At 39.4% G+C, this 18125-nt stretch overlaps 1 protein-coding gene across 4 annotated transcripts in view; it reads left to right on the forward strand.

Annotated features, from left to right (window-relative positions):
- The window catches only part of MICAL2 (microtubule associated monooxygenase, calponin and LIM domain containing 2), a 128398-nt gene that overhangs the window by 23176 nt on the left and 87097 nt on the right, over positions 1 to 18125 (forward strand). For all 4 annotated transcript variants that reach the window (XM_033006877.2, XM_033006878.2, XM_033006879.2 and 1 more), the window contains exons 3-5: positions 15084 to 15291; positions 15938 to 16054; positions 17185 to 17286. In XM_033006877.2, the coding sequence (XP_032862768.2) occupies positions 15084 to 15291; positions 15938 to 16054; positions 17185 to 17286 (427 nt within the window). The remainder of the gene's footprint in view (positions 1 to 15083; positions 15292 to 15937; positions 16055 to 17184; positions 17287 to 18125) is intronic.

Here is an 18125-nt window from a genome sequence, read left to right on the forward strand (position 1 = left end):
AGAAAGCATGTGGTTTGAGAGGGGATGGAAGAGGAGGGGAGTCAGGGGCCAGGGTGTGAGTCAGCTGAGGAGAAGCCCTGGGTCAGAAATGGGGAGGGAGGTTTTGTGACTGACTCAGCACTGGCTCTGAGCCTCATCTTCCTGTACTAACCACACTGGTGTACCCACAAATGATAAAACGGGACAGACTTTATCTGCCAAACCCCTTCCGCTCCTTTTCATATTGTCACCATTACCAAAGACTGTCAAATGAATGCTTTGGAGGTGAATAGAACCTGCTTCATCTGGTGCTCTCCTTCCCACAGAGTTGAGAAAGGGAGATGTACTCCCTGGCCATGCTGGGTGCTGCCATGTTACATAGCTGTAGGGTAATCAGCAGGATGAGGAGTGGATATCAGCTCTCTCTCCTTGTTATTAGGTAGAAATTGGCTTCCTACCAGTCCTCGGTTGTTTACAAACATCCTAATCTGCAGTCTTGCCCCTCATAGTAAATGAGGCAGGTTGGCTTCTAGATGTCTTCCTCTCCCCTCTCTCTACCTTCCTCCGTAGCACTAAACAAATACCTGTTTCTTAATTAAACAAATCGCCCAGCATGTATAAACCTGCTGGTATTGTGGCTAAATTTCCTCCTGAAGTGCTGGCATTTGTTGATCCTTCAGAGGCAACTTGGATTTTCAGCCAGGTTTCTCTTGTTTTGTATATATACTGGTACAGAAACCAGTGAGTTTGTGTTCAGGTATCGTGATTGATTGTGTCCCTTGAGACAAATATTTTTTTGGAAGAGAGTAATTGAATTGTAAGATGAAAGAAGGGAATGTCAGTTGTGCTCTAACTCAAAAATATCCTTATTATAATGAAAACTTTAACCTCTTTATTCTAGAAAGAGCAAGTATCCAGATGGCACATCCCTTTTGCTGGACATACTAATCTCTTCAAAATAATAATTGAAATGGGGAGATTTCCAAACCTGATAAACAGGATTTACAATGAACACACCAAACTTATCTAAGATGTATTAGATAGCATTGCTAGCTCTTATTATAATAAAATTCCTGTGAAGGTCATAAAACTTGAAACTAGAAGTTGACTACCATATTTATAGGAAGTTTAGTGAATGAAAGGTGGTAACTGCTCACAAAAAGACATTCAGCTGCCTTTTTTTTTTTTTTTTTTTCAATCCAAACACATAGTGCTTGGATAGCAGAATCTAGAATGTATTGAGGTGTTGAGGGTATTAAAAAGTCAGTAGAATACGTGGTCTTTAAGTGGCACCTAGGTGTATTTGGTATAGTTGAAAGACAAGCTGTTTATTTTGGTATCTATGCTTTGCTTTTGCCTTTTAGGACAGGGCACATAAATCCTTGCTGTGGATTTCCATTGTAAATTTATTTTTAGAGAATTTTAATAAGTAAGTTTTACAGAGTTACTTCAGAGTAGTAAAAGATATGGGACTAATGGGAATGAGATGTAAGGAAGATTTATTTTGAGATGAGGGGAGAAGCAGCAAATCACCTATGAGCATGCAGTGAAATCACAGTTGTTGAACATTGTCTAAGCATTCATTTCTCTCCGAATTTTTAGAGAGAGGCTGGGGAGAAGCTCGGGTGATGACAGAACACACAGCAGACGGGGTTCTTTGGAAGCAAAGCAAAGTATTTGATTCTTTGAGCAGTGTTTTAAACTGAGATTGGGCCAAATTACATCAGCAAAAGCAAATGTTTGGCATGTGATTTGGTAATAAAATAACTTTATTATCCTACAGATATATTCACAAACACATGATTTTTCAGATTTATCAGTCATGAAAAGCAATGAAACCTGGCCAAAGTAAAATAATCTAACTGCCTAAATAAGATTTTCAGGCATTTGGGAATTTAAAAATTTTTGGCTTGCAAGATAACAGTAGCTTTACATCTGTTCTTTAACAGCACTGTGCTGTTTCTCTGTCCCTTGCTTAATGGCTTTGCAAGAAATTGACAGAAGGGAACTGTCCCACCCTGACCTGATTTCCTAGATATTTTATAAAGATTCCCACAGGGAGTGACACCCAGTTACTTTCACACAAAACACACCACAAGTGGCTTAATTAAGTCTGAATGAAACAAAAGGTTATGACATGGTGTGTGTTCCACAAATGGTGGCTTTGTACCGCTTCTGGGTTTGCCTGGGTGAAGCAGCCGGGCCGTGTGTCCATCCACACGTGTCCAGGGTTCAGGGGGGGTGAGGGGTGCTCCTGCGTGGCCCCGGCACACAGCCCATGTCGGAGCTTTGCTCAGGTCAAGCCTTTCTCCTGGCTTCAGTGAGGCCCCACAGTGCCAGATGTGGTCTGGGCTTTGTTGTTAGCTATGTTTCCAGCTTCGCTCTGGTAATGTTTGTGTACTGATAAGTGAGGAAATACATAACTTTTGCTACCAAGAAGTGATTAAACACTTGGCTGCTAAAAACCAGATTTCAGACAATAAGGCAATTTCCTGTCTCCTACAGATCAGGTCCTTCCCAGGGTTCCCATGTCTGTCCTGAGAACTGGGCTTTTGGGGATGTGGTTGCTCTCTTTCCTCTTTCTGCTGAAAAATCTAATTCTACATTCTGTTTAGGCATCTGTGCAGATAGCTTTTAATATAACTTTGGTTAGAATGTAAAATACCACAGTTCTAAGAGATGCTGTATAAGAAGTGAAAATGCAAAATACTTTTGTAGAAGCTGATTTTCATAAGCAAACAACAGATTTTCTATTTGTCTTTTCTCTCTAAAGACCCTTAACAATGGTGGAGGTCATGGAGGAAAAAAAAAGTTTAACCAGGATCTGTTGTAAAGTTAAAGCAGAAATTCCCTTTTAATGCCCTTGAAATTCAGTTAATTTGCTTTGCTTTATCTGCTGCAGTGTTTAAAGGTGGATTGCTTTGTGTCAGCCACTTCTCAAAACGCCGACATTCCCTAACATGTCTACACTTACACACAAAAATTGTTTGTGTCTGCAGCCAGGTTTCTGCAAACTAACCTAGAGACCTGTTTGCCATTTCAGGTCTCTAGGATATTTGTGCCTTAATCTGTATATCGGATGAAGAGTGCTTATTGAAAAATAATCTGAGTTTATAATATAACGTGACATTATTACAGTTTTCTAATTTTTCATGCTTTTAACCTTTTCCTCAGGTCAGGAAATGTTTGGGTGAATTTAAGCTGTATTTTGAAACAAACCTGGCAGGGAGGAAGAACTAAATATTTCTGTGGTGAAAAAGCCTTTGCAAGGAGAGCTGTTGTCCCAAGAGCTGGTCACATTTTGCTTCAAATCTTCCAGAACTGTGAGAGTCTGGCAGGTACTCACATGGGCCTTGGTTTCATTCTGGTTGATGGCAGAGAGAAGGAAAAGCGTTGTATCATTTCAGCTAACAGAGGAGCTATACTTCACATCTACAGAAGCCTTAAATTAGAAATACATGAGAGCTGTTGACCTCTTATGCTAACCACCTGGGAAATGAGGGATGAAATGGGTAATAGTGACATCTTGTATTGACTGTGAACGCTCGCTACAGCCAGATACAGGCATCTTCCTCCTTTACAAAGAAATGGGCCCAGCATGTCTGAGGCAAGCAGAAGTTGCAGTTCTGACTTGACCCTCATAGAGCCCTTGCTTTAATGAGCAAACTTGTGAATATGGTTTACATTAAATTATGCCACATGGGCAGCTAAAGAACTGTACTTACAGTGGTGCTAGCAATAGTTTGCTATCAGACCGGGGAAATGCATTAAGTGGGATTTCAGTGATTCCTGTTGTAGACTGGTACTTGTCATGCTTATTAAAAATCTGGGTGCTGGATTGAGGGGGTGCAGATGTAACCAAACTGTTATGAGCTGCAAGTGCTTTGAAATGCAGGATTAGAAATTTTTTTTAAATCTTGAAAAGTTGAAGAAGTGGTCTGAGATCAAGAGGATAAAATTTCTAAAAGCTGATAGGAAATTATGACCCTTCTAATGAAGGAGTGCAACACCCAGAGAAAATTAGGAATATACTGCAGAAAATGACCTGGTAATGATAACAGACCACACACCAAGCCTGAGTCCATAGGGTGTAGTGCTGGCTCGAGGGGAGCTGATCCTGGAGCCTGTCTAAAGAGGCCTGTGGTATGTTGGGGACTGGCATGATTTCCATCTAGTTGGTGCAAATGAAACCCCAGCTAAAATATTTTGCCCAGTTTGAAGTATATGTTATAGGCAAGAGGCAGATAAACTAGAGCAAGTCCAGAGCAGAGCAGCAAGAATGGTCAGAATTTCAGAGAATGTGATGTGTAGGATAAGCCTTAAATACCTTCACCTAATTTATGTTAGAGAAGACCCAAAGGGGAACACTAGTTACTTGGAGCACAAACAGAACTGTTTTTCATTTCACCTTCTCTCTCAGATAGTCTGGCTAACGCTGCTAGATCAAATTCTGATTAGTTTTTCAAAGTTTGCATTTTGTCTTGGACCTTTGCTGCTCCTATTTCAGCCCTGAAGAACAGCTCATGTTTCCCAAGGTCAGGCCTGTTTCTGCTTAAGAATCCAATGGAGAGATACCACCTTGCTTGTCTTGCATCACTCACTAGATTTGATCATTTGACTAAGATACTAACTTAGAAGGAATCATGTGGTTATGCCACACTTTGAATTAGTCTTGTGTTGCTTACTTCCATTGCCCCTTTGAATGAGTTACAAGAGCAGCTTTAAAAGGACCTGTGCAACAGCACATACTCCTCTCTGACTGGTGTCCACCTCCCCATCCTGCCTGCACTCTCTGCCATCATCACTGGGTTTGCAATTTAGATAAAACAACTGCCCTAGGGTAAACTGCAACTCAGATTAGAAGAGATGGTAGCGTGAGCTTCCTGCAAAGACCTACACGCCCAGATCATTAATAACAAGTTATGCTGATCAGCAAGTGCTCAGTGGAAGGCAAAGGCATTTCTCTCAGATTTTTTTTTTTTTATTTCCTTTTTCTTTTGCTTGTTTGTTTTTTAGCAAGGTAGGAGATAATTGCATACAGTAGGAAGCCTTCCCTGACCGGCGGGGCTGCTGCTGGGGCTGCTTGCTGCCCGCCTGGCCGTGGGGCCGCAGGGGCTGGGCTGGCTTGCTCCCACTCCTGCGTGGCCGTAGGCTTCTGGGGTAGGAAGTTCAGTGCCTCTTAGCCCAGATACAGCCCTGATAGTGGCAGAACAAGCGCAGCCGGAGTTGTTGAGGCAGGTGCCTCCATCTGAATTTCACCCTGGCTGGAATGTGAAAACAGAGTCATTAATACATGGCTGTGTAAATAAACACTGATCTTCTATGTGTGTTTATCCTCCCTTCTGTTGTGTTGAAGACTTACACCTCGTGATGTGCAATTTGCTGCCAAATTTTATGTCTTCAACTCTCTTCCCCTCTCTTTGAAGCATATTCCTTTTTATATTTTTTTTTTCCTTTTTAATATTTACTTTTATATTTCTAGACTCTTTCCTTCAGCGATAAGGGCTGTTATGTACCACCTTTCTTTCCGGCCAAAAAGGTTTTGGAAATAGGAACCAGAGGTGCTGAAGTCCAGTTTTCGCTGTACCATATGCTGCCAGCAGCCTGGTTTGTTCGTTCTATATGAGTGCTGTTAAGTGTCTCTGCTATCAGAAACCTTCCTAAAAAATGTGATGCTAAAGATATGTTTTCTAATTAGAGTTGTCTGAACTATTCAAGTCCATCTTGCTTGTTGACACTATCAGATGCCATATTGCAAAGAGGTGCTGGTTGGTCAATTCATAGTGTTTTCAAATTGTAAATAAAAACGTCAAAAGTAAAAGCATTGTCTACCCATGGTAAACTGGTATGTACAAGTGAACAGTTAAATAAACTGGAAAAAAAATCAGCTTATCACTCTTTGGAGCTGTATTTGGCTTTACTAGGTAAGTGGCTATAAATGCTAGCACTGGAAAGTGCAATGGCTTTGAAGACTGTATGAGTGGGAAGAAAGTAGATCCGAGGAGCCCAGAATTGCAGCCTTCTTGTACAGCATTGCATTTTGAGGTCAGCTATAGCTGCCATACACTACTGTACAGTCATTCTGCTTGAGAAAGTTAGAAATGATAGGATTTAATTATTCAGTTCTTTAAAGATAAATAAATAAATAATAATTTATAAAGATAGATTCTGACTCTGACCTGATGGCTAGCTCTGTATGAGCTCATTTACCCAGCACTGACTTCTAAAAGCCAAGTCTTAACTGGGTATTGGTTAATAATTCACCTAATAGAAAAATGTATTCTAGAACATATTTTAAAATATTATGTGAAATGACCTTGAAATAACTTGACTCACCACTTCAAAAACCTAATTTCTAAGCGCAAGCTTAGTGTATTATTTCATCTCTTTTTTTTTTTTTTTAAAAAAAGCATTTTACCAACTTCTTCCTGTAGCAAAGCCATGGATGTTAACCAGCTTGCCTTCATGCTTTGGGTGCCATAAAGCATGAGAAATCACTTCCTCAGGTTCTGTAGACAAGTCCTTTGCTGACTGGTCAGCCCCTGACCCTGAAACCCTGCAGAGGATTAATTGTTTTCTTGCAGTTGTGATCTCAGGAGTGTCACTACCCTCAAGGCTCCCAAGACTCAAGGCTTGGTCTCTTGGTCCCTGCTTAGTCTCTGCTGTGCTTGGAAGTCAGGTTCTTGGTGCCTTTGTTTCTTCTTCGCTGTTCACTGGTTCTTAATTTCTGGATAAATTGTTTTGTTTTGGGGTTTTTTGCTAAGGTTTTAAGGACAGCCTTAAAGCATTATCTCAGTAGGACAGGCGTAACCCTACAAAAAAAAAGACAAGGTACTTAAATGCTGCCAACCCTATTTATGACTGAGATAGTCAGGCAACATTCTTTCTGTAATGTTTATCTTATTTTCATTTTGATTGTTTAAGCAACTGGCCAAAAAAAAGAGAAGAAAGCAATCTCTTCTGGTTTTTGGGTGTGGGTTTTGTTGTTTTCTTTTTTGCCCTGCTTTGATTACAATGAAAGATAGGTAAGAAAACAGCAAGTATGCTCTTAATTCCAAAGGATGTTATAGAGTTTATTTTGTGCTTTATTTAAGGAGATTTTTGGAGTAAAGCACTTGCCTGATTTCTGGTGGATAATCTGTTTATTAAAAATAGTACAACATTTCTTGTAAGATGATATCCAGGTTTTCTTCAGGTAACTGTAACTGGTGCAGGGGAAATGAAAGTTTCTAGAGATAATTTTTTATATTATGTCTACCAATTGCAATTAAAAAAAATATATTTTCTTAAATTATTATAAAGTCTCTGAGATAAAGTCAACATATTTAAATATGACCAATGCTACCTGAGAAAGCTCTTCAGAAAACTGCCAAATAACAAAGTCCTGACAGCTTTGGTGCATCAACAAAGGAACTCTTGATGTTCTAGCACACTGAATGCTCACAGCCGTTCTTTAATGTGTTGCATAGCAGACTATAAGTTTCAGATGTCTTTCGTACCATTGTTTTAATTTCAAACTGTGGAAAGGTTTTTATATGCAGATCTAATATTAGTACATATATCTGAGAGACAGAGAGGATGGATGGACAAGTGTGTCCAAACTCATCCAGGAAAAATGAAGCCACGTGTCTTTTTCCATGCAGAAGCTTATCTTCCAAAAAAGAAAAAAAATCCCAGTAGAGATGAGCCAAATGAATGCAGTAAATGTACTAATGTTTCACTTCTGGCATTTTCACCCAATAAAACAGGACAGCAGTAAAGATATATCCTCTGACCCCTGGATTGTGCCATGTCCAGCTGTGAGTGCAGCAACTGCAGGGTGGGGTGCTGGGGGAGGGGTTCTGTCCAAAATCAGCCCAGATTAGGTAGCCTTAAATCCATGTTAGAGTCTCTTAAAAAGAAAAATAGCAATGTCTCCATTTTTCCCTATTGCCGGTACGGATGCTTTTGGCAGGAGATGACAGAAATGTATATTTCTAAGGTGCTCAGCTGAGGGTACAAAAGGTAAAATACTGGTGGGATCGAAAGTAGGAGAGGACTCATCGTGTTGCACTTCCTGCACCAGGACAGCGTTTAGGGGTGCGTAAGCCTCGCTGTTCTCAGCTGCCTTTGAACTTCTCTAACAGTGGTATTTATGTGGTGGTTGCTCTCCAAAAATGTCTGTTCAGCAAGTTCCATCTAGTCTTATTTTAAGGTAGATTTTGGAGCTATCTGTAGTTCATTTAAGTAGTGTTCACATAACCCTTTGCAGAGTTATGTCCTCTTATTAAAATACAATTAACTGAATATTATTTTTGTCAAATGAAGCATTTTTAACCTTACTAATTTTATAAGGAGCTCATATATGCTTTTGAAGATTACTTAATTTTTGTAGGATGAGTTTAATTATCTCCTATACCTTCTCCTTTGATAATTAAAAAAAAATATTTTTTTCCTTTTAATATTTGTATGTGTCATAGATCTGTTAACCACAAAAATTTGGGGTATATGTTTTGGTATCTGGCCTCTTTCTAAAAAGGAAGAAAAGAATTTTTGCTTTAGGTCAGCACTGTCCCTTTTCTATATATGTATGTAGGCAAATGGACACCTTCTAAATCACTGTCATATTTAGCTACAGTTATCATCGCTGTTCTTGACAGGGTCATGTTCTGTTGCCTTTTAGAAAAACCAGTTGTATAGGTATGGCAGCATTCAACAAGTCAGGCAGCAGACAACGAGTGCAATCACCTCATGGGGTGCAGGGCATATTATTGTCAAGGAGCACTATACTCACGCGGCTCTAATGTGTCTGCTGACAGAGTTATTTTATAGCAACACATCATTCAGGCTGCTTTGTAGAAAAGGAGATGACAAGCACTTTGTATGGGGGTCTTCATCTGGAGAGGCAGCAAGTACCTGAATAGGGTTGTTGAGTTTAGGGGAGCAACCATATATTGGAGTGCTTTGGTAGCCCAGGGCTGTAGCAAGATCAGATTCACATCTTAGATTGACAAAATGCATCATGTCTATTGTGAGCTTAAACTTTTTTTCCTTTTTATATATTATTTTTTTTCAAAATAAAACCTTAGCTCCTGACATTTTTACATCTGAAGTGGCATGTAGAATTTATTTTTTGGTGACTTCAATTATGTTTCAAACTTTAAAAACTCTGTTGGCTATTCAGTGGATTCAGGGTACATTTGACAGCACTGTTGAATCCAGTGGCTGTCAATGAATTTGTGATAAAATCTGAGACTACAAATGTGAGATGAACTGTAAGTCAGTAAGTCAGGAACGTCCTACTGAGCAGTCCTATTTTTGCCAGAAGCATTTTCATGTCTAGTAAAGGGGATGAAGTGAAAAGTGTTGTGGTGGAGAGAGCTTCCCGCTGCAGCTTCTGGTAGCCGTCTGCCTTAGTTGCTTATGCAGCTGTTTCTTTTTGGAGCCTTTCCAGGGAAACAGTCACTGCTGATCCAGAAAATGTGTTGTTTCATTACATTTCGTGCCTATCTTGTGTTGCATCACATTCAGCTCTACCACGAATAAACACTTGCCCAAATCCATGTGGGATGTAATGCTGTGGAGTCAGTCAAATTAATCCTTGGCGCATCCCTGTCGCTTTGGATGTTGCACGAAGGCCAGGGCTGTGTGAAGTCCCAGATCTGGTGGCTATGGAAATGAACGCACCTGAGGTGCAGAGCAATCGATGGGAGAAGGTTTGCCACGGAGAGGCAAAGCGTTCTGTCCCTCTGTCCTGCAGGCCGGCTGGGCGTGGGCAGAGCTCTGGTCACTGTGTGGGGAGGCCCACAGCCGCCCGGGCACCTGCAGCACCTGGCAGCGGCTTTGAGGCACGTGGGGAAAGCCACCTCTGGGTGCTCCTTCTAGGAGCATGATCTCTAAGTTTTGATTTCCAGTTGGTGATTTGGGCAAATATTTCATATGAGCTAGAGGAAATTAAATAATTTAAGCAGGTCGTTTTCACTATTTTTTTCACTAGTATACATGTGCATTTCCACTGAAGAGTAGAAGTGGTGCTTCTGACTTGGTGTGCCTGAAGACAACAAAGGATGTCTTCTGTGTCAATCCAGTTGCTGTTGAGCTGGAGTCTAAAATTAATCTCCCCTCTTCCACCTCCAAAACAACTGAAAGGCAGAAATGAGAAAATCTTGAATTCCTGGAGTGATTGTAGCTTCTGTCTTCACCCCAAGAACATACGGGGAGTGGTTCATAGTCGAATATACTTTTATTTTCCAGGACTAATTTAATGGTTGGGTACTTAGGGTAGGAGAGGAGTGAGGGATTTAAAGTGTACATGTGTACTGCATTGAGCTACAACAGGATTTGTCTATTCTTAACTGTGCAAAGAGGTGCTCTATGGTTGCATCTCTCACCCACATGCAACTACCAACTGGTAGATTCCTTGACTGTGAACATGTAAATGCCAAGAGCTAATTTTTTTTTTTTTTTTTTTACATTTTTCAAGGTCAGTGAGTAGATTCTGCTTTTCATGCTCTCTCCCTCCTTTCTCTCAAGACCTCAGTTGTTTCTGTAAGCTTGCTTTACTGTGTGAAAACCAGTCAAAGCATTCTGCAAATTCTCAGCTGTTAAACTCCATGTGGTTTTTCCAGAATGGGATATAGGTGTCTAGATTCACAGGCTGATGATTTCATAGTAGGGGAGGGGAGGCGTTGCAAGAGTGGTTCCTACTTTGCATCCCTCTCTCCTTTTCCTTCCCTTCCATTTTGTAAGTCATATATTTGTACATGATATACAGGAGATCATATCAAACCCCCATGACTGACGCAAAAGTCATTCTGCTTTTGCAGAGGCAACATATGCTGCCGTCTGCTGTTTAGCTCCGCAGTACGTGCTCTTATTCAGTGTAGAAACATTATGCAGAGATTTGCAAGGCACTGCCATTCTTCAACATACTAATAGAGAGAAAGTAGCATCTCTTACAGTCAAATTGACCTTTGAGTAGAATCAAGCTTATGAGACTTATCAAATGCTGTGTATGTTTATATTATTACAAGTGAAACTTTCTGATATCTTTTAATTGTACTGGGGGGAAAAAAAATACATGGAGTTTCTGCTCTATTTCAGTCTGAAGATAAATCATGCGATGAATAGCATGCTTGGTTATAGTGCGGACCAAGATTTATACAGAAACAAATAATTATCTTTTAGTACAGTACAGTACTTTTTAACAGTACCATGGAAACATAGTATTTACTCAGCAGTTTAAAGACAACTTTTATGAAACATGCATGGGCTTATTACTGTTTTTGTTTTGAAGTACAAAAATTTCCATGCTTTACTTAATATTTACAGCTTTAAACTGAAATAGTACTAGGTTTGTTACTAGGCAACTGTTACTGGCCTGTAAACTTGCGTTAGCCCTCTTCAGTGGGAATTTTGTAACTGGTCTTCTAAAAATTCCCTTGCAGAAGTTTAACTCAAACCAGCATGTCCATTTACTTATGATAATTTATACGATAAGTGTAAAATTTTCATTGTCACATTTATTGTATTGAGTAATTCATACCGAGACTTTTGCAAGAAGGATAGATGAATTTAACTTAAATAAAATTCTCATGAAAAGGACTCGTGGTGACCGTTGCTTGTAGGAGTTAGAGGTTATGGGCAGTCTCTTCAGTACTGCCAGCTACTGCGTAGCAGGAGTTTGGTGCAGATTTGCTGTACGTAACCTTACGTGGTCCTGTTGCTGAGGAGGTGGCGGGGTGCGGGTGTCCGTGTGGGGCCAGCTGCTGTTGGGGTGCGTGCAGGGCAGTCACGGCACCCCGCTTGTCTCCCCTTGGCTGGGGAACTCGTGGGCACAGCGCTGGGCTGCGGTGAGGGCCAGGGCTGGGGAGCGGCCCGGGCAGAGTCCTTCTCACGGCTCCCTTTTGCAGTGTGTGCATTTCCTCTTCTGGAAGATGTGTGCTCAATATATGAAGCCTTCATAAGATCTTTGGATGAAATATGTGCAAAGATAAATTATTTTCATCAAGGATAAAGGAAGAAACTTGGCATTTTAAAATCAAATGCTTTAATCTGCCACATGAATGAATAACTGTTGTTTTCTCCATCCTCATTTACTCCTTCTCCCTGCTCCTGTCTTGTTGTAACATAGGTACTGTTCTTGGGGAGTGCATTAGATTTCATGAAACTTCTCATTTGATAGGGAGTATTTACATACATTTGCAGGAAGAAGATCAGCCCTTTATACCATGAGTTTTTCACTGAGAAAAATGCCTTCTCTCAATATTGCTATCTTGCACTAACATGGAATAGTCTCAGTAGTAAAGCAGGATACACCATCCAATGTGATACTGATTCTTCAGGCAGCTCACAGAAGTCTAGTTGTGATCTTGCTCTTGGATAAACTGCCCTGTAATCTATACAAGTCTTTGTCCCTTCGTTTCCAGCCTGAACAAGAAATATGCAAAAGCTCCTAGTCAGGCCTCTTCAGCTACTGTTACTTTGAATAATTTGCAGATGATGCTTTGAAAAGTCAGGTTACCCTTTACCTTTTTAGGAGATGATCTGGCATCATTAAAAGACAGCTGAGCTGGGAGTGGCAATGTGGATGTCAAGAAAACATAGGCATTTATCCAACCCTGTTTTTTACATTTCAGGATTGATCATTCGAGACTTCCTTATGTGATGTCAGTTGTCATGATCTGGGTTAAATTGCAAGAAATTAATTTCAAAAGCAGGCCCTGATGAGCCAGGAGACTGGGGTAAAAAGGAAGTGAAAATAGGAAGCCAGTCAAGGTTTTTTCTACACCGACCACAAGGAGGCTTCTCCTGTGACTTTGCAAGCAGAGAGCTGAGAAGGGAGGGCAGGGACAGGACAGTGGTACAGTCCCATCCCTTATTTAATAAAGGTGGGAACATGAACACAGTATAAGAAATACCTTTGCAAGGCTTTTGTGATGGTTTTGAGCCCAGAAGTTTCAAAAAAGATGACAAAGTGGGGTAGCTCTACACCAGCAGGAAGTATCTTGAATAAATCAAAGAACAAATAGTTCTGAGACGTAGATAAATGTGTTTATGGAAGGTAACCATAGATGATGGCAATATACAACCATTTTTCACAGTATCTCTAGGCAATTAGGAAGATATTTTGTCAATGGAGATAGGAGGAGGGGAGAGGGCAGAATCCTCCTTAAAATTGTAACATACTATGTTGCAGAGCACCAGGAGGAACTAACAGTGTTTTCTGTGTGGGTTTTATTACTTGGCAGGATCCACTATGACTAAATCTCAAAAGACTGCTTTTTTTAAAAGTTGCATTTATTTATATATAATACAGTTTGTTAGCCAAAAAAACAACCCCACCTTATCAAACCATGTATGGTCTTTATTTGTAAAATGTTTCTAACTGCTTGCTAAACATTACTGGAAAACTGTGTAGCTGTGAAGGCAGTCACTTGTCAGAGCTCAGAGTTCCAGTGTTAATCACAACAAGCATGTGCAGAAAAGCTGACCCAGACTCCACCAGTGATCCTCTTCAGTCGGGATAACATCTGCACTCTATTTTCTTCCTTTATATAATTACATCTGTTGATGTTTTCTTAATATTTAGCATGCAGTGAGCAGTGTCCTTCTGAAATTATGAGTTTAATATGCTCTTTTAAGAGGAAGAAAGCCAAGTGGCTCATGCAACAACCTAACTTTAACTTATTTAATATTTCCAGTTAACAAAACACTTGCCTAAAGCAAAGCAAAAGCACCTTAAAATAGGTCTTCTGTCAATGGGAATTTATTCAAATTATTTATTAAATTAAAAAAAAAAATTTGCACTTTTATGATTGTGTTGGACAAAAGTTAAGGACAAAAGTCAGCACCAGATAATTTTTGCTTAAGTTGTTGAATCTGAAAACAAATGGTGAACAAACCAAAATAAATAAATGAGTCTATTTGATGAAATTGAAATGTAATGGGAACCAGACTCCTACCCAACGAGCCTCCAGATACAGTCCGTGCTCACTTTTAAACTGTAATCACTGTCTGGCTATGTGTGCGGGATGCACAGGAGCATATCTGGTGTGTGAGATAATGGGTTTGGATTTGCATCACGGCACAGCTCGGCCTTGCAGCCAGAGCTCTCCCCTCTGCTCAGGCACACCTCGTCTCTCCCTGCCCCAGCCTGGTGCTTGAATTGCTGGTATGGAGTTTGTGGAGTCTGTGTGGGTTTGGGGGGGTGGGAGGCGGGATGCGATTTAGGAGGAGGTGTGGAACAGCAATGTTGTCTAGCTATAAGAATGTTTCTAATCAGTTTTTAGTAATCAGGAAAATGAAAGCAGTAGATATGTTTGGGGTTTAATTAGTTTGCTTTCTGGAAATCCTCTGCTTGTTAGTCTGTGAAAAATTACAGCTGTCAACTAAAATGTGGATGAGACTTCTCTGTAATAATTTCTGAAGTGATTCTTCTGGGATGCCCAAACTTAGATTTAAGCTCCTAAAATGTGATTGTCCTGAAAATGAGGATGTTGACCACTCGGTCAAGTGAAATAGGACAGGCAGAGTTGTGCACCTCTGGTGAAGCAGGACAAGTCTGCTGACTTCTCTTGACGTGCCCTGCTTCACAGCGGTAACTGAACTAGGCTGTTATATTCAGGACACGCCCTTGCTTGAAAGACAGTAACTAATACCGTAAGACTACTGGCTTATCATAGATTTGTCTAATAAGTCTAGCAAATGTACACCAATTTCCTCTTTAAAACAAAAAAAGCCTACACCAAGACCACTTATTTCCTTTCCCCTCCTTCTTGTGTAGCTGTAATCCTGTTTACTGCAAGCACTTCTGAAACACTAAATGTGAATTAGAGGTGTACAAGGAGATGCTGAAAAGTGTTTGGCTTTTTTCTGTTTCTTCTGTTACATCTTTGCATCAGATGCTTTTACGTCTGCATGAAGCACAGTTTATTCTCTTGTGCAAATTGACTGAACACCACATGCAAACAACATTTGATTGTTTATTGATTTGAATAGATGCCTTGAATACAATCTCAGTATCATATTTCAGTTGAATATCGAGTCATACCAACAGAGTAAGTTAGAAACTATATGGAAGTCAATATAAAACCCTGTGCAAGACTCCTTCTTTTCTCTGCTAGTGTTTAATTATTGGAGGTGGCCCATGTGGCTTGCGGACTGCCATAGAACTTGCCTTCCTGGGAGCCAAAGTTGTCGTCGTGGAGAAGCGGGACACTTTTTCAAGAAACAATGTGTTGCATCTATGGCCATTTACAATCCATGACCTCCGGGGGCTGGGAGCAAAGAAATTCTATGGAAAATTCTGTGCAGGATCTATTGATCACATCAGTAAGTATCTGAGGGCATGGGCACTGTTCAGATGAGTGATATATTGAGGTCAGAAGATTAATGGAGACTTTCTTGATTTGGCAGAAAGCTAATCTGCCTTAAACACGTACAAATGCATGCATACACACAGAGGAAAAAAAAATGGTCTAATTTAAGCAAAATGGCAATTGAACAAATGGCAGTCTTATGGAGCAGCTTTTTTGTTACTCTAGATTTGTTAATCAATAGATTTTTATTATGAAGTATGAAAAATACTGATACTCATTCTAGTGTGTTGAAGGTAGACAAAGCCCTTAATGAGAAAATATGTAAAAATGGGATATTTTACAAGGAAATATACTGTAAAATTTTATATCCTAAAATGGTCGACATATTGGTTAGTAAATCCTTTAAATATCATTAAGAAGGACAGCTCTCAAAGTATTCTAAGAAACTCACTGAAATTAGTTTTATTACCTACGAGATTGTGGTGCAAGAGGAAAATGAGAGAGAACAACATCCTGTGGAGGTTGCTACATTTGCACTCGTCACAGAATGAGAAATAATAATGCTGCATGCTTGTGTTAACAATTGATATCTGTTGGGTGAGATGCTAGTAGCAGCTCTATTACATATTAAATACATCTTTGTTACTTGCTGTTTACAGGTATTCGACAACTTCAACTAATCCTCTTCAAAGTTGCACTTATACTAGGAGTTGAAATCCATGTGAATCTAGAATTCGTGAAAGTCCTGGAACCTCCCGAAGATCAAGAAAACCAAAGTATTTTTTATCATAATGTAGTTCAGATCACAGTAACTTCTTTTTGTCAGGCATTATCTGAAATCATTCAAGGTAGTTGAAATCTGTTTAACGAAATAGGAGGTTTTTGCCCTTATACTCAGCTAGGTTTGCTATATGCAGTCATATACATGATAAGTATCCTTGTGACAGAGCACTGATAATTCTTAAAATACGACCCAGTCAAAGAAGTTGAGGTTTTGCACTATGCCTTCTGGCATGCGTTTGAGGCTTTGTAGGGAGTCTGGTGTGGCTTTTTGGTATCTTCTTGCAAAAACAATTTTTGACTGATAATATAAATATTGAGAATGGATTAAGCTCCCTGGGCTTCATTTTGCTTTCACATTTTATATAACTCCCACTGACACACAGATTCTTATCAGCCATCTTATGCAAGATTTTTAAATAAAATAAAGATTTCTCATTCTTTTTTTTTCTATTTTATTTTTTTTAATATTAATATTTAGGGTGTAGTAGCAATAGAATTTTTAAAATTTTACTTTAATTAAAATACCATGCTATCTCTCTTTGATCATATAGTGACAGTAGAATAAGTATACTGTTTTAAGTAGTTAAAGCATATATGATTTTTACATATGGACAATACAAACGTTTTCACATAATCAGCTTTGTATTAATGCAAAGATTAAATTTACCTTTGTGAGTATGCCTCTGTTTAATTTCTATTTAGAAGACAATTAAAAATATCGATGGTGGAATGGTATTTTTCTTCTGTTAAAACCCAGCCCTTCCTTGCTGTTACCATATGTATGTAGTGTGTTGATGAGGTCATTGTGGGGCTCTTTCTGTGAGAAAGAAGTGCTTAAGCAGACTCTTGTGATATGGGTCTGGGAGGAATTTTAGTGCAGTAGGTGATACAAATGAAGGCTTCATTTTTTTTTATTGTCAGTTTACAAGCTTGACAACTTTCTAATACAGCCTGAACGTATTTTTGACTGCACCAGAACCTCCCTGCGTCAAACGGAGGCAGAATTCAGCTCTGTTTGAATAAGAAATGAATTGTTTATCTTAATGCCCTGCCTTCAGACTCTGAAATCACTTCTCCATTGTATTACTGAAGTATGAATAAATATTATTCTTTGTGTTTTTAGAGATAGGTTGGAGGGCTGAATTTCTCCCTATGGATCACCCTTTGTCAGAGTATGAATTTGATGTTATTATTGGTGCAGATGGCCGCAGGAACACATTAGAAGGTAGGTAAATGTGTGCTTTTAGTCTTATTAATGGTCTTCAGGGTATTTTGGAAGGCCTGACAGTCAGAGGAGAACACAGAGGAACGGGCTACCTTTCAATCAACTGAAGTCTGTGTGGAAACTATTTTTTATATGGTATCTTCTGCTTTTGTTCTTAAGTTGTGGATCAAAATAAAGACATTTAATGTCATTACTGATTCTCAGTGCTCTATGTCTGCATTGCCTACAAAATGCATTATGATGTCACTGGGCTTGCTTCAAGGTTTAATTATATGATGATTTAACTTTAAGGCAGCTGACATGTATCATGTCAGGAATTGCATAAGTCTTTGCTATCGTGCCGTAAATTTTCACCATATGTTTGAACTAATGACCAAAATGTGATTGCTGGGTATTCAGTGAAGGCTTTCTTACAAAGATGATTTAACTTAAGAAGCAGTTACTTTGGATACCAAAAGATAATAAATAACCTTAAGGTGGCGGAGGGGAAGGGTGGAAATGCTTCATGAATTTGAGCCACTGCTGAGAATTCAGACCACCTGAGATGTCTTTTTCTTAGTGAGACACCAGCTAAGTTGCTCCTGTATCCTATGAACAGACCTGTTACTAATTATATATTCCCCTTGTAGCTTTAATTATATCCATATTAGTTTCAGTTCACTAAGTACATTATTTCCCTTTTTTATTAGTTTCATAGTTTGCCTGCTTATTCTTATATCTGTCAACCACAATATGCTTAGAGTTAATTCCTTATACTAGTCTATAAGAAATTTCCCCACACTATTGTCCAGCTATCCCCCCAAAAGACTGTTTAAATAGTCAGGTATCAGCAAAATGAA

This window comes from Tyto alba, unplaced genomic scaffold (assembly GCF_018691265.1).
Source record: "Tyto alba isolate M040663 unplaced genomic scaffold, T.alba_DEE_v4.0 Super-Scaffold_8, whole genome shotgun sequence".
Taxonomy (NCBI): Eukaryota; Metazoa; Chordata; class Aves; order Strigiformes; family Tytonidae; genus Tyto; species Tyto alba.